Source organism: Haemorhous mexicanus, chromosome 15 (genome assembly GCF_027477595.1).
Source record: "Haemorhous mexicanus isolate bHaeMex1 chromosome 15, bHaeMex1.pri, whole genome shotgun sequence".
NCBI classification, from domain to species: domain Eukaryota; kingdom Metazoa; phylum Chordata; class Aves; order Passeriformes; family Fringillidae; genus Haemorhous; species Haemorhous mexicanus.
Window position 1 is genome coordinate 17,524,120 of NC_082355.1, and position 15,162 is coordinate 17,539,281.

General features: G+C 48.1%; 1 protein-coding gene across 3 annotated transcripts in view; it reads left to right on the forward strand.

Annotated features, from left to right (window-relative positions):
* FBXW11 (F-box and WD repeat domain containing 11) overlaps nucleotides 1-14,297 on the forward strand; it is a 58,239-nt gene extending 43,942 nt beyond the window's left edge. For all 3 annotated transcript variants that reach the window (XM_059859791.1, XM_059859793.1, XM_059859792.1), the window contains 8 exons: nucleotides 3,536-3,673; nucleotides 4,201-4,319; nucleotides 4,855-5,104; nucleotides 6,092-6,210; nucleotides 6,716-6,826; nucleotides 7,353-7,431; nucleotides 8,861-9,049; nucleotides 12,002-14,297. In XM_059859791.1, the coding sequence (XP_059715774.1) occupies nucleotides 3,536-3,673; nucleotides 4,201-4,319; nucleotides 4,855-5,104; nucleotides 6,092-6,210; nucleotides 6,716-6,826; nucleotides 7,353-7,431; nucleotides 8,861-9,022 (978 nt within the window). In that variant the 3' untranslated portion in view covers nucleotides 9,023-9,049; nucleotides 12,002-14,297. The remainder of the gene's footprint in view (nucleotides 1-3,535; nucleotides 3,674-4,200; nucleotides 4,320-4,854; nucleotides 5,105-6,091; nucleotides 6,211-6,715; nucleotides 6,827-7,352; nucleotides 7,432-8,860; nucleotides 9,050-12,001) is intronic.
* The last annotated feature ends 865 nt before the right edge of the window (nucleotides 14,298-15,162 follow it).

The window sequence follows — 15,162 nt, forward strand, 5'->3', positions numbered from 1 at the left end:
GACCTGGGGGCTTTGCTTATCAGAGCCTCTTAATTTGATCATGAAGGAATTATTAAGTCCTCACCTACCCTGGTGACACAAGTTCATTTATTTGTGCCTTCCCTCTGCCTGGTCAGGAGGATTTTCCTTTTTCCCTTTGAGGAAAGCATGAGAAGAACAAAGGGTTGGATTTTCATGGCCTCATGCGTCAGGAGAAATCCCTGCACACGTCACAAGTGTGGATGTTCCTTCTGCTTTTTCCTGCCCCACTTGTCCTGCAGGAGAATTGTGTATTCAGAGGGAACAGAAACTCCTTGGTTTATGGGATTAAGATAAACCCACTTACTCTGCAATAACATTCACAAGGATAAAAATGCAATTGTTAGCCAAGGAGCTGAACACAGTGTACATTATCCAATGGTAAAAACCCTGCTCCCAGCAGATTATCCTTAACACTTCCAACGTATAGTTAATGTTCCAGCTGTTAATGCAGATGAATTGCATTTTTTTCACTGTGCATTTTTGCACCAGTGAATATATTCTGGCATGGTCTAGGCTTGGCTGCACCTCTACATCTTGGACTATTTTCTGTTTGTACTTTTCTCACTAAATGCCTTTTTTTCTTTCAGTCCATTTGTGCTCCACTTCAGCTGCCAAATGACTCTCCTGCTGTGGCAAATGCTAGGTCTTTCCCTTGTATGTCCAGATTTGTTGGTTTTGCAGCATTTGTGAGCTTCTCACTGCTGTTGCTCTGGTGAGCTTTTAGGAGAGTGTGAGAAATTGTGGGTGTGAATTCAGAGACTGTTCTGCCTTTCACTGGGGAAGCCTGAGTTCAGAGGCAGAGCAGATTTTTGAGGGCATCTGTAGAAAATGAGGTAGTGGCTTTTGGATGTCTTGGTGTTGGTTTGGAACCATAAATACACAAATAAACTGTGGGATTCTTCAGCCCTGACTCCCTGGTGCTTGTAAGAGGCCATAGACAGAGGGATCTCCTCACCCTCATACCTGCTGTCCTCCCTGCTCTGTTTATCCAGTTAGGATCTCTCCTGGCAGGAGGGTGCAGATGAAGACTTTCACTCCCTGCACCATGGAGCAATGACCAGAAATTCCCTGTAGCAGAAGCTTTCATGTGGTTGCCAGTTCTTCATTAACCATGTTCCTCTCGGAGGGTCCTCCAGTTGCCCACCCACTCAGTCTGTTCAGTCATCCCAAATGTTATTTCTCTGGATGTGCACATCTGGTTTCACTCCACTGCCCAGGGAAGTGCTGCTGTACATTCTGTGTGTCATGGCTGCTTTCCCAGCATCCCAAGAATTAAGGCAGCGTGAGGGGATTTTACAAGTTCTCCAGAACCAGGCACTTTTCCCACAGCAGCCACACCACATAATGGCTATATGGAATGACATCTCCTCACAGAACTGAAATGTGCACTTGTATGTGCCTTGCTGCCCTCACAGAGGTACACAAGACTTTAGTGTCCTTTATCTGAAGCCAGCATTTTCTTATGGGGAGCAGCTGAAGTAGCTTCCTATGGTGAACCTGTGAGGACTGAGCCAGCTCGTGTCCCCAGTGCCTGGTGAGCAAACTTCCACTGCATGCTGCTCTCTTTGGGGAGCTGTGACCAGCAGCATTTCTGATCTGGAGGGTTCCCCGTGGGTTCTGGAGCTGCTGGGAGTGTGTGGCACAGCAGGCTGAAGTGTGGATGTGCTCACAGAACTTTCACAGCTCCTCTGGCATATGCTTGGTGCAAGCTTAGTGCAGAGCTTTCTGAGAACAGGGCTTTGGGGAAGCTCTCCTGCTCTCCCTTAAGACTGTTCAGAACTGAGTATCTGAACATAAATAGTTTCTAAAACTATTTAAATTGGCTCCCTGGGATCTCTGATGCCTTATCTCCTGTGCCTCCAGTGTTACAATTACATATTTAACTCTGCTGCCTTCTGATCTGTAATGATATTGGTTCCTGCTGTTGATGCCTGCAGTCCTCTCCTGTTTCTGAGGGTCAGAGGAGTTGGTGAGCTGCAGTCATGCCCTCCTAGCCCAGATGAGATAAAGCTTGGGAACTGCCTGTCCTTCCCCTCCCACCCTGCATTGCGTGCTGAGCAAGGAGATGAGCTGGGCTGATCTCTCCAGAGCAGTGCCAGCTTTGGGCCCAGTTCCCAGTGTGCCAGTCAGCAGGGCACTGGCTGGCCAGGAAGGCTGATCCCAAACTGCACCCTCACTATCCTGATTTCATTGGTTTCCCCACCAAACTGGAAGGGAATGAGGGGGCTGAGTGATCTGTCAGCTGCTCTTCTAGAAGCCTCTCTTCATATCTGTGATTTAGACAAATTCCTGGGGCACATCAGGTTTGTATTAGGACTGGGTGTAATTCTCTCCAAATTGCATAATGGGAGACAATTTAAGCAGCATACAAGTGGAAGACAAAGTGGAAAGTCAGTTTTCCCTTGAAGCAGACGTGTTTTCCTAGAATTGGGATGTCACAGTCACACTCCATTTCTGTCTTTACTGAGGGTTCAGTCAGTTTTAATCTTGGAGGAGCTGCAGAGGTGCCTGCTACTGCTTTGGAAGTTAGGATTACATAATAAATTTGCTTTTCCAAACAAGCTGCCAGTCTGTCAGCTTCTCCCCAGGTTTCCATGCAGTATTTGGGGAGAATTCCAGGGAAATAGCTAAGCAGATGAAACAGATTCTGATGAAAGCTTCCCAGCCTGCCCAGATGCTGCAGGTGTTGGCCTGGAGTTCTGGGCACACTTTCTCTTATGGTTGTGTTAGGATCTTCCTGTCCAAAACCCCACATTTCTTTGAATCCAGCCTTGATTTTCCAACAAGGAGTAAATCTGATTAAGACCTGAAAATCATGCTGGTTCTGCTGTGAAATAGTTTGCAGCTTTTTAAGGCGTGTCAGGTCTGTCTCCTTAAAAATACCTCTCAGAATGAAAATGTTGAGAACTACTCTTCCACAGATTTCAAGTGGGGGGAGGAAAGCAAGTTTGGGTTATTTGAAAGCTTATAGTTCCTGCTGAGCTTTATTTTTATCAGGATTTTATGTACTTTCGGGAGGGTTTCATATCTCAACACCTCTTTCCAAGGTGTGTAAGTACAATTAATGGGTGATATGGCTGGGTAGGGGAAGGGAAGACCCAGAAAATCCCTTCACTCACATGTTGGAATCAGCAGTTCTGTCACATTGGTCACCAGGTGAGGCTAGAAAAGGCACCATGTGAGCTCCTGGTCTCATCTTTGCAGCTTTTGTTGGTTGGTCACATGAATGTGGGGGAAATGGTTCTGGAATGTATCTCTCTAATGGCTCCTTGTGAAATTCTCATTAAGGCTGGTTGACCTTGCTTTCCTCCATAAACACAGCTTTTGTCATGACAAATGACAGAAGTGCTAACAGTAATTCATTGGCTTGTGTGCCTTTATTGGGAGCAGGGGAAGAGATTTGTTTTATGTCCTTCAGACTCACGGATGGTGTGTGTGAATGTGGGAAGCTGGGGGGTGTGGGACAGTCCTGCTGCAGCCTGAGGCCAAACTCCTGTTTTTGCCCTCTGGTCAGACTATAGAATCCAACTGGAGGTGTGGGAGGCACAACTTGCAGAGGATCCAGTGCCGCTCTGAGAACAGCAAAGGGGTCTACTGTTTACAGTATGATGATGAGAAGATCATCAGTGGCCTACGAGATAACTCCATTAAGGTGAGCCCTTCCCTTGGTCCTTGCCCTGGCTGTGAGTGGGGTTCTGCCCTGGAAGCTGCCTGTGCTTCATGGGACAGTGTCTGGTTGGTGAGGGTGGGATGCCTGAGCCTGGCACAGTCCTCCCCTGCACTCTGCTCTGGAAGCCTGGGGCACTGCCAGGAATCACATCCATTAACTACAGAGGCTGCCCTGAAATCAGTGTTTCCCCAGGAGGGGGGAGGTCTCTGTGTGCCACTGGCCTTGGCTGTGGCTGCTTCATTGCCAGGACTTTGCTTCCATGCTCATCCTCCCTGGCACTTCTTTGGCTGGACAGGATTTGATCTCCTCATGGTGCTTGGTTGTTTTTCACTGTTCTCTCAAAAACTTACATCAAGACTTCCTAAAGCTAAGGGGAAGGACCAGGCTCACTGATGGGACAGACTCACCCCTCCTGGGTTCTGGTTTTCCTCCTTTCTTTGCAGCTGTGACAACGTTCGAGTCTTGATCCATGTTCTTGACGTTGATCTGACCCTTCTTGTTTCTAACAGATTTGGGACAAAACAAGCTTGGAATGTTTGAAAGTATTGACGGGACATACTGGCTCAGTTCTTTGTCTGCAATATGATGAAAGAGTTATTGTAACTGGATCTTCAGATTCTACAGTGAGGTGAGTGTTAAATTCTTGTACAAAAATAATTTGAGTTTCAGGGAATATTTTCAATGATCTCTGAATATCAGAAAACATCCCTAAGATTAATGTGATATTTGTATTCCAGAAGCAAGATACTCATACTTGGCAAAAGATCATATTAAATAATTTTTCTTCAAAATCTATTTTGTTCTTTTAGCATTAGGAATTTTGAAGGAATATGACCTGAGGGATTCAGGGCATATCCTGAAGTTTTGGAGTGCCTGATGGCCAACTATGCAATAATTTCTTCAGTTAGGGTTTCTTTTAGTGCCCTCTGACATGTTGCAGTCGTGACTCTTACTGAGAGGGCGTTCAGTACACATGGAGCACTGCCTGACTTGCAGTTCTGCTGGGAGTGAGGACACTTCCAGCAGCCCTCTTCCTGCCTTGCACAAGCCCTGCCAGGGGTTAGCCAGCCAGAGCTCTCCCGTGGAGCCTGGGGCAGGCTTGTGCCTGTTGTGCCCCCGCAGAGCCATCCCTTCCCTTGGGATAACGCTCCTCTCTCCCGCAGAGTCTGGGATGTAAATACAGGGGAAGTTCTGAACACGCTGATCCACCACAACGAGGCCGTGCTCCACCTGAGGTTCAGCAACGGGCTGATGGTGACGTGCTCCAAGGACAGGTCCATCGCCGTGTGGGACATGGCCTCCCCCACGGACATCACCCTGCGCCGCGTGCTGGTGGGACACCGCGCTGCTGTCAACGTGGTGGACTTCGATGACAAGTACATCGTGTCAGCCTCGGGGGACAGGACCATCAAGGTCAGTGGCAGAGCTCTGCTCCAGGGCCTTTCTGATGTCTCTCAGTGAGCAGCATCCTCTTGCTGGCTCTTGGTGGCTTTGGGCACACAGCTGCACTGGAATATTTCCATGGAAAAGCAAAGCCTGTTTGCTGTTTGAACTTTGTCTTGAGATCAGTTGCTCTGTTGAATGTGGCACATCCTGTGCCTTTTTCCAGTGGTATTTTTAATTTCACTCGGCAGCTCTGTCCAGAGATGAAGTTCCTCAGCAGGGCCTTTCCTCACCATGCCTTCCCAGCAGCTCGGCCAGGCTGTGTCATGTTTGAAGGATCCAGAGGCTGGATTTGAAGGCTGTTACATACCAGAAGATTTGAGTTACCCAGAGTGCACTAATATAACAAAGCCATTTCCACCCTGCCCTCTGTGAACCAGAGCTGCCTTAGCCTGGGCCAGGAAGTTCTTGGCAGTTCCATGTCCAAATCTCTGCCAGAGATCCTGCTGCACTCTGTGTTGGGAAATGAGCCACTTGATACTCGGCGTTACAATTTCAATTACAGTTCATTAAAAATGGGCAAAGTTGATTGAATCCTTTACGGTTAAGACCAAGCTTAAAGGCCATTTGGACCTTCTCTAACTAAGAGCTTCCTAATAATTCCTTTGGTAAAAAACGTGTGAGGGTGTTGTGTTTGCTAACTCCAGTTTTAAAAATGATTTTTAACTTATGAAGTGTAATTCAGGTTTTGAAATCATTTAGTGCAGTCTCTGCCACCTGAGAATATTTGAGATAGAACCCCCAGCTCTTCTCAGTGCCACAGCAGTGCCCGTGCCTCTGTCCCTGCTGGGTCCCCACTGGTGCCCAGGCCCTGCTCTTGGCCTCTGAAGGTGCCCTGTGGGTTTTCGCTCCTCTGTGAGCCTCAGGCCCCTCTGTCTGTGAATTCCTCGTGGCTTCTCATGCGGTGCAGAAGCGCTGTTTGCTGCCGCTCTCAGGGAGTCTGTGCCGTGTCCCCAGGTGTGGAGCACCAGCACGTGCGAGTTCGTGCGGACCCTGAACGGGCACAAGCGCGGCATCGCCTGCCTGCAGTACCGCGACCGCCTCGTGGTCAGTGGCTCCTCGGACAACACCATCAGGTGGGTGCCACCAGCTGCTGGCCCTGGGCAACGGGGGCCTTCTGTCCTGAAAAGAGGATTTCCCTCAGTTCTGATGCTGCAGAACTTCCTTGGCAGATGGTTTATGAATGGGGCTTACCTCAGTGTGGGAGTAAACATTTCACAGGCCCGTGGAAGAGTGGGACACTGAGGTTTCAGAGCGAACAAAACCTCTTGTCTGCTGCTGTATTGCCTTGTCGTCTGCTGGGAGAGATGGGGAAGACATTGCTCCCTGGTTTTCTTATTTTCTGAACTTCTAATCAATGGCTTACAGAGAACAGAAAACGCTGCTGGAATTTCCCAGAATAACACATATCTGAGCTTTACTTGCATGTGATTCTGAGTGATTACAATAATTTTAATACGTGTGCTGTAGCTGCTCTGAATGACACTTTTTAAAGCAAATTACATACCTCCCACAGCAACCCAGGCAGTAGATGCTTAACCCTGGGCGTGGGAATCAGCCTTTCTCCTGTGCTCTCCCCAGGCTCTGGGACATTGAATGTGGTGCCTGTTTAAGGGTATTAGAAGGCCATGAAGAGCTGGTTCGGTGCATCAGGTTCGACAACAAGAGGATTGTTAGTGGAGCCTATGATGGGTAGGTCTGAAAGCAGTTCCCAGAATTTAGCCTTTCTCTTGGGGGGCTCTCAGAAGTCTGCAGACCATTTCTGTGGGCTGATTGTAGGACTCCTCTCCAGAGCACTTCTGGCTTGCTTAGTGTCTGCAGTGCATTGTGGATTCGTGGCAGTTACATCCTTATCCAAAGTCTCCGTTTCTTTCTCTGCCTGGAGAGTTACTGAAAACAATTCTTGAACTGGAATTTGGCTGCTGGAGCAGCTTTTATTTGGGTCTGCCTGGGGTTGGTGGGCCCAGCTTCCTTCCCACATTGCAGAGGGGTCTGTGTGTGCTTTGTCAGCTTTTCTGTCACAGCCATCACAGAGCCATCACTGGAATGGCTGCAGCAAAGAATCTCAAAACTTCCTGGCTTTTACAAGCTTGAGCAGTAGTATTTCTCACTGTGTGCTTGATCCTGAGGAAGTAGCTGCAGGGAAAGCCTGGCAAGCTTTCCACGGCTTTGCATGTTATTTTCTGTTTTCATAATGTCTTTCTTCTCTTACTTCTAGGAAAATTAAAGTTTGGGACTTGCAAGCTGCTCTTGACCCTCGTGCCCCAGCAAGTACGTTATGCTTGCGTACGTTAGTGGTAAGTAAAAATTAATTAATTTGGAGTAGTCAGGGGTGTTTCAGTGCCTTATTCTGGAATAGGTGGGAATGTCAGGATGGTTTATGAAGTCTAGAGTGCTTAAGAATGAATAAAAATTTATTATAATATCCTGAATGATTTGCATCTGAGCTTAAATGAAAGATCAGTTTTTTCTGGTTTGATATTCTCAGATACTCTTAAAAGAAAAAGAAATCATCATGATTCTGTATCAAATCACTCTGGTTATTGGTGTTTCCCTAATATCACTGTAGGGCTGCTTTTAAATTTCCTCCTGTTAAAAAAGGGACAAGAATCTTGTGAGCCTTTCCCAAACTTTCTTCCTAACTCTTCACTTTGGAAGGAAGAGCTGGGAAGGGGGAAGGAGGCTGAGTCCAGCAGATTGCCAGAGGAACTCTCAGCCCTTCAGAGGACAGTCACATTTAAGGCTTTAGTTGCTGAAGGTGTATTTTTCTTTGTAACAAGGGCTTTGGCTTGTGACTGCAGACTTAATTAAAAATAGATGGGGGAATGGATTCCTTGTTCTTTCCACCCAAATGTGTGTGTAACTTTACTTCAGGAATCAGTTTGACAAGCCCATAGCAACTCAGAGTCCTTGACTGTAGCTGATGCATGTGCTTGGCCTTGCCAACACCTGGAGAAGTGCTTATGTGGCTGGAAATGCTTCTCCTTTTTCTTTCTCTTCAGTAGTCTTGGTATAGAGATAAGATTTAACTATTCTTTTATTTAGTTTTCATGAAAAAGGTCTTGGTTTCTATGTTCTGTGGGTATCCTGTAGCTCAGGTTGGAGTTTTGGATCACTCTGCCAGGTTGGGTTAGTTCTCCAATAAAGGCAGAGTCCTCACTTTAAATTTAATGAACGTGGATAAGCTGGACTAAAGGGAGAGCCTTTTCTGGGCTACTTATCCCACTTTGAGATTTGTTGGAAGAGCTGGTGGAGCATGTGCTCCCCTTCTTATGGCAGAGTTTGAATTCCTGGCTGCTGCTGTGTGAGCGTGAGGATCCTCTCAGCAGGGTGGAGCTGGGGTGTGCTGTTTGGGGCTGCACAGAAACAGAGTCAGCAGAGAATTCTGCAGGAGAAGGAGCCCTAGCAGAGCATCAGTGCCAGCCAGAGGCCAAAATTGCTGCTTCTTGATGGACAAACATCTTCCATCTGGAATAATCTCAGCCTGTGGCTGGGCTGGGCCTACTGAGGGAGGTTCAGGCTACAGCACTGGATTTGGGAGCCGTGTGTTTTCTGTAAAGAGTTTTAGACAAAAGCAGCTTTTCTTCTATCTGTGTATAATTATGAAGGTTTTTGAGTCAGCATAGCAGAGTTTGAACATACCTTGTGTGTCCAGATCCCTGTGTGATACCAGTGCACTGCCATGTTTCCCTCTTGCCTTGCTGACTGCTTGCCTGTTGCCCACAGGAGCATTCAGGACGTGTCTTTCGGCTCCAGTTTGATGAATTTCAGATCATTAGTAGTTCCCATGATGATACAATTCTGATTTGGGATTTCTTAAATGTGCCACCGAGTGCCCAGAATGAGACCCGCTCTCCATCTAGAACATACACCTACATCTCCAGATAACAGTCTGCACTTTACTGCCCTCAGAAGGTAAGGCTCCCTCATTGCCTGGGGTGGAGAAATGTCTGAAACATTCCCTCTGCCTGCAGCTTGGCTTAGTCAAACAAGCTGATGTTTTCCTTAAGAAAATAAAACCTTTTTATGCCACTTCTTTCCCTAGCTAGTCTTCGTGTGGTCATGCTCCAGCATGTCTGGTTGGCTTCTCCCTTCTGTAAACCCTCATGGTGATAATTGGGTGTTCAGGCATGTTAGAGAGAGCTGACATGTGATCACAGCATTGCTGGGAATTGAGGAGCCTTGGTGTATGGCCCAGACATTCCAGCTGTCCCACGAAGTGGGAGCTGGTGGGAGCTCTCTGTCTACCTGCTGGCTGTGGGGAGCTGTGCAAGGAGCAGTGCAGGATCTGAGCTTGGGGCAGGAACAGCAGCTCTGTGAGGAGCACAAGTGGCAAGGAGAGTTCTCAGAGCTGTCTGAAACAGAGCCCAGAACTCTCTGGAGTTCAGTTCCCTTTCCCAGTCACTGCAGTCAGTGCTCAAAGCCCTTTGTTGGGAGCGTGGAGGCTTCTCTCTGCCAGCAATTGCACTTCAAACTACACCTGCCTGTGAGTGCTGGGGCTTGGAAACACAGGCACTGCCTTCCAAAGCACAGCAGGCTCTGCCAGAGCTTCCCAGGAATGGAGACACCACAGCAAGAAGGCTGTGACACTGCCCCAACAGGAAGGATTTATTTTATTTTAAGTAGATAATGAGTACTTTGTTTAAACGTGGTGTGGAGAGCCTTCCTGTAAGAAGGGATTTTCATTATCTCTCTGGGGATACATTTGTCCCTGCTGTGGCAATGTATTGCTCAGGTTTTTGGGCTCCTGCAGGACCTCTGTCTGGGAAATCCCTTCCCTTGTGGAGACACTCTTTGAGGTGCTCCTGCTAAAAGATGAGTTTTCTTTCACCTCAGGAAGGGTTAGCTGCCTTCCCAGCTACTGAACTCCTTTTAAAAGTGCCAGGGCAGCCTCCTCTCTGGATCTGACACTGGGATCTGATGGACAGATTGCTCTGCAGGGTCTGAGCTGGGCGTTGGCCATTGCCAGGCTGAGCTGCCTCTCAGCATTCCTGGAATCAGGCCCTGGAATCAGGAAGAGCTGTAATGCTGTGAACATGGCCCACGTGCAGAATCCCAGCTAAACCTTCCCTTCACAGCAGGTTTTAAGAACCCTGCTGCAGGGGTAGCTTAGTGAAACTCATGGAGTGGCTCATCCTGCCTGGGGCAGGACAGGGACACCTGGAAAAGCTGCATTTAATAAGCAGTCTCCATCTGCCTTCCAGTCCTGCATCAGTGCTTGCTTCTGTTAACTAAAATGATAATTTGAGATGGACAAAATCTGTTTTTAAATTACAGCTTGGGCATGGGTCTTTAAAAGCCACACATGGGGTGTCTTAAGCACAAAAGAAACACAGAATCATAGACCATCCTGAGCTGGAAGGGACCCACAGGATCATCAATCCAGCCCCTGGCCCTGCCCAGACCCCCCAACAATCCCCCCTGTCCATCCCTGCTGTCCAAAGGCTCCTGGAGCTCTGGCAGCCTCGGGCCCTGCCCGTTCCCTGGGCAGCCTGGGCAGTGCCCAGCACCCTCTGGGGGGAGAAACTTCTCCCAAAATCCAGCCTGAGCCTGCCCTGGCCTGGCCCAGCTCCAGCTGCTCCCTCAGGTCAAGAAATGAGGAGTTGTGTGAAGTTCCTGTCACTCCTTGAGCAGCAGCGTGCTGGTGTCATTTGGCCCCGTGGCACTCACGGCTCCATCTCTGGGGCTTGCCAGGGGTTCTGCTGCTCACATCCTGCACACTTGGCAGTTGGGCACAGCTCAGTCTGCCTTGCCCAGGAGGCACAGCTGGGACCACACAGCCCCCAGTCCTGCTGGTAATGACAGTCCCTTAACAGCTATTTCCTCTACTGCAGAGATGCTGTGATGTCACTTTTTGACAGGTTTGTCTGACTGCAGAATCCAAAACCCCTAAATCTACATGAAATTATGGTCAAACAGCTAATATTTCATCATGACATTTAATGAAACAGTTTTATAAGCTTTCAAACATCACAGTCTTGCAAGTTTTGAAGCAGCCCTGCACACGATTTTACAGGCTTTGCAAAGTGAGGCTCTTCAAAGTGGATCAATTTTGACAGTCTTGGCAGTTGGCTGTGAGAGTTTTATTGCTTTCTGTTGAATTCCTGTTGTTTATTGTAACATGATAAAAATTGTTACCATATGATAGTCTCATATTCTGGTATTAAACGTTAGGCCTTGGGCTGAGGGAAGGGAATTCAAGAGCAAGTGCCTAAGGATGTTTTAACTTTTCATAGGAATGTCATACCAGAAGAGGGAAGTTCTCCCTAGTCCATTAAAGGTGGTTTTGGGAAGTGGCAGGTAAAATCAAAGTTCAGATTTAACTGCACTCAGACCTTACACTGCGTCCGAGCTGATAACAGAGCCATCAGGCTGGAAATGGGATTATCAAAGTTATAAAATTTAGGGGTTTTGTCTGTTTCCCTAAAAGCTGCTCATGCATTAAAGCAGCTGAACTTGCCTCCTCTGCAGAACTCTTCCTCTGCAGTGTGAGGAAGAAAGAACTGTCCTCTGGCCATTTTGGGTTGGGTTCAGGGACCTGAGCTGGAGGGTCCCTGGCTGTGCCCACCAGGTCTGGGACTGTGGCTCTGGGAGAGGAAACTGCCCGTGGGTCACTGCCAAGGACCAGAGCCATGCAGAGCCTGGCTTTTGCTGTGGTGGGGCTCAGAGCCCAGCCCAGAGCCCTGGGGGCTGCCCTGGGGAGCTCCTGGCCAGTAGCCCTGGCTGTCCTGCACGAGTGCCACCTCCTGCACGTGCTCTGCCCTTCCCCTCTTGGCCTGGATGCAAAGGATGCTGTGGGCCTGAGCACCTGGGGATGCTGCTTGCTCTCTGCCTCCTCTCAGTTCACTTGTCTTTTGTCTTTTTCAGGGTTCCACAGTCTTGAACTACTGGATTTTTGGCTACTACATGCCTGAAGATGATTGACAGCTAAAGTCAGAATTGGTTCTAGATGCTGTGTAGATGCAAAGCAGCACAGTTCTGTATCTAAATTTCTTAATCTTTCCTGCTCTCAGTGGTCGTCTTTGAATTTGCTACAAATTCACTGACTTGGAGTAGATGAGTTTCAGAAGCCTATCCTTCCCTGCTGTGAGAAATCCAAAGCTTCACATGTAAATTGTCCGTAGAAACTGAACTCTGATGGCTTGTTTTTCAGATAGAAATCAGAAGTCAAGAAAGGACTTGACCTAATTTATATTGCTTTGCACTTTTGTCTGACTTTAAAGGAAAAAAAACCATTCTCCAGTGAAATTTGGGTGCCAAACACATGCCCAGAATGTACAGAGCTTTGCTTTCCAGTCACCACTGTTCTTTAGGCGTTCCTCATGGCAGGTTCAGAGCCCGTTCTGTTCCATAGGTGTACATTGGACTCTTAGAAATATTTCTGAGTTGCTCAGTGATATTTTTGGGTTACAGTTTACTTGTTTCTGCACCAATAATTTCTTTTAAATTAAAGATTCCCTGTAATTCAGGCTAGGTTATCTGAACTAGTTGTATAGCACTGTCTTTTCCTTCGCGCTTCCTGATGTTTGCTGTAGTCCCCCTCCTTCCCCGTGTGCTTCCCTCATCTTGGATACTGTGTAAGCATGTAGATACCTTGTACATACAGCAGAGCCTCTGGTGCCAGCCTCAGGGTGTCCTGACACTACACACTAACACTCGGCGTGGTGGCACTTGGCAGCAGGATGTCCCGACCCCTGGCACTGGTGGTGACATGATTACCTAGACACTGTCTCTGCAAAAGGAGGTTTTCAGTATTCGTTAGTTGGTTTTTGTTTTTGTTTTGGTTTTTGTTTTGGTTTTTTTTTGGTTTTTTTTTTAATGGGAACTACATATTTTAAAATGTAATTTCTAAACTTTTTAAAAATTAAAAACTGTTTAATTTATGTTCTGTATCTTATATTTTTGTGCCGCGGGATTTGCAGCTGTGTGTCTCTGACACCAGTGGGGCCTCATGGCCCCTGCTGATGTCCTCGGTAGCATTAGTTTGGCTGCTCAGTGGAGAAGATACCATGGGCCAAAGTTCCATTATTTATGTTTGGTTTGTGACACTTGGTGACGGTGAGAGGAGCTCGTCCCAGTCACCACTCTGCTTCCCGTGCCAGTTCCGTGCTGGTGTCCCAGGAGGATCGGCTGCCGTGTCCTGGCTCCCCCATGCTTTTGTTAGGGAGCCTCCCTAGCTGCTGCTTCGGTTCTCACAGTGTCCCCTGTCACCTGTGTGGTCACACAGAGCCCCTGCCTTGTCCTGGGGCCCGGAGGGGATGTGCAGCACTGCCAAGTGGATTTGCTGTCGGGGCCCCGTGGCCTCTCTGTGCGGGAGGGCTTGGCTGCCACGGGCTGTGCTGCCATGCCTGTCTGTCTGTCTGTCTGTCTGTGCTCCCCTGTGCTGGCAGCAGCTCTGGCCTCTGTGGCGTTGTTGCCCTTCCCTGTGCAGTCCCGGGGCGGGCGGCGCCGAGGGGCAGCGGGGAGCTCGAGGTGTCCCCAGCCCAGCCCCTGGCAGGGGTCACGGCAGGGGCTCCCCTCCCCACCCTCCCCCGTGTACTCCAGCTATTTATTCATCCAGATGAGCGAATGTGATGAAGTCCAGAAGAGCAAACTCGCTCCTGAGCGTCCATAAGGTCACTTTTTGGTAAGCTTGACAGTAGTTCGTGCAAGTGTCTTACTTTACCCTTCTCATCTAATAGCTTTAATATTAAACTGTTTAAAAAACATCTGTTGCAGCCCTGAAGAAAAAGGTTCTTTGTTTCTGAAGAGCGGAGTCCTTTTTTTAAAAATGCATGTGTAAGATTTAAATTCCTGTTTTTCCTTGGGAGATAATGGTATTTGGACATGCAGTCTAAACTTCTTTGTGCTTTGTGTAACATAGCAGTGGACTTTTGTGATTGGCACCCAAGGAACTCAACTCCTGGGATTCATGGTAGTGATCCTGGCTGCACTCTGGACTTTGTTTTGCTAACCATAATTGAGCGACTGTACATTACTGCGATATTAATGTTTCAAAGCACTGAGATAGTCTAATTCTAACTTGTAATTATGTTTGCCAATTATCTGTTTGGAAAGTTGGTGTATGAACAGCTTCTTGAAACTGTTAAATTGTACAGATATCGTTCATGATCTAAAGCTTTGTACTGTGGAATGTGCTTAATAAAAAAAAGTTTGAACTTAATTTGTCACGTGAATGGATGAGTGATGTCACCTCAGCAGAGTTTGGGTGTGTTCAGGATGGGTTGGAGCAGCCTGGCTGGGGGGTCCCTGCCCTGTAAATGCCCTGCCAGCCCAATCCCAGTGGAAGGCACAGGGCATGTGGAACCCAAAGCTATCTGCCACAGCCCAGCTCCTGCTCTGGCACAGGGGCTGGCAGCTGCTGTTCCACCCTTACCTTTCTTCAGGACAAATTGGGAGGAACAGTGAGACCTGGAGCTGAGCTCGTTCACCCATCACAGAGGTCTGAACCCCACTGCCTCTGCAGGAACATCACAAGGAATGTTTCTTACTTTACCAAGAATGCAGATAAAATTTTTAAAATGCTACCCATCTCCTGGCTTGTTGAAGCAACCTCCATGCCTTGAGCTGTGCAGAGTCTTCCAGGGCTCTTACTCAGGAAATGCTTTGCCTTGGGCTTCCCTTAACTGCTGTGCAGTAATTTGTTCAGTGCTGGGTTTGGTGGGGAGACACTGACCTGAAAAGGTTTTGGAGGTGCCAGAAACTCTGCTATAAATATGAGCCGTTCTGGCTCAGCATTGGCAAATCCAGGCCTCAGGAATGACCCCAGGGCAGACTTCTCCTTGCCCCACTCCTGATTCTGGATAGGAGTGTTGGAAGCAGCGTTGCTGCTGTCAGGCTGAGGCTGCCCTGGAGCTGAGGGAGTCCAATCCCCTCTGGTGCCAGGAGTGCTCTGTGGGAGCACGGCTTGGCTGACCTTGGGACAGGGTTCTGAAGGCCTTGCTGGGTATCATTATCCAAATAAGCCACAAGAGCTCTGGGATGGATCTGCAGTGTAAACCTTGAGGGCAGGTTTAACATTCCAGCTC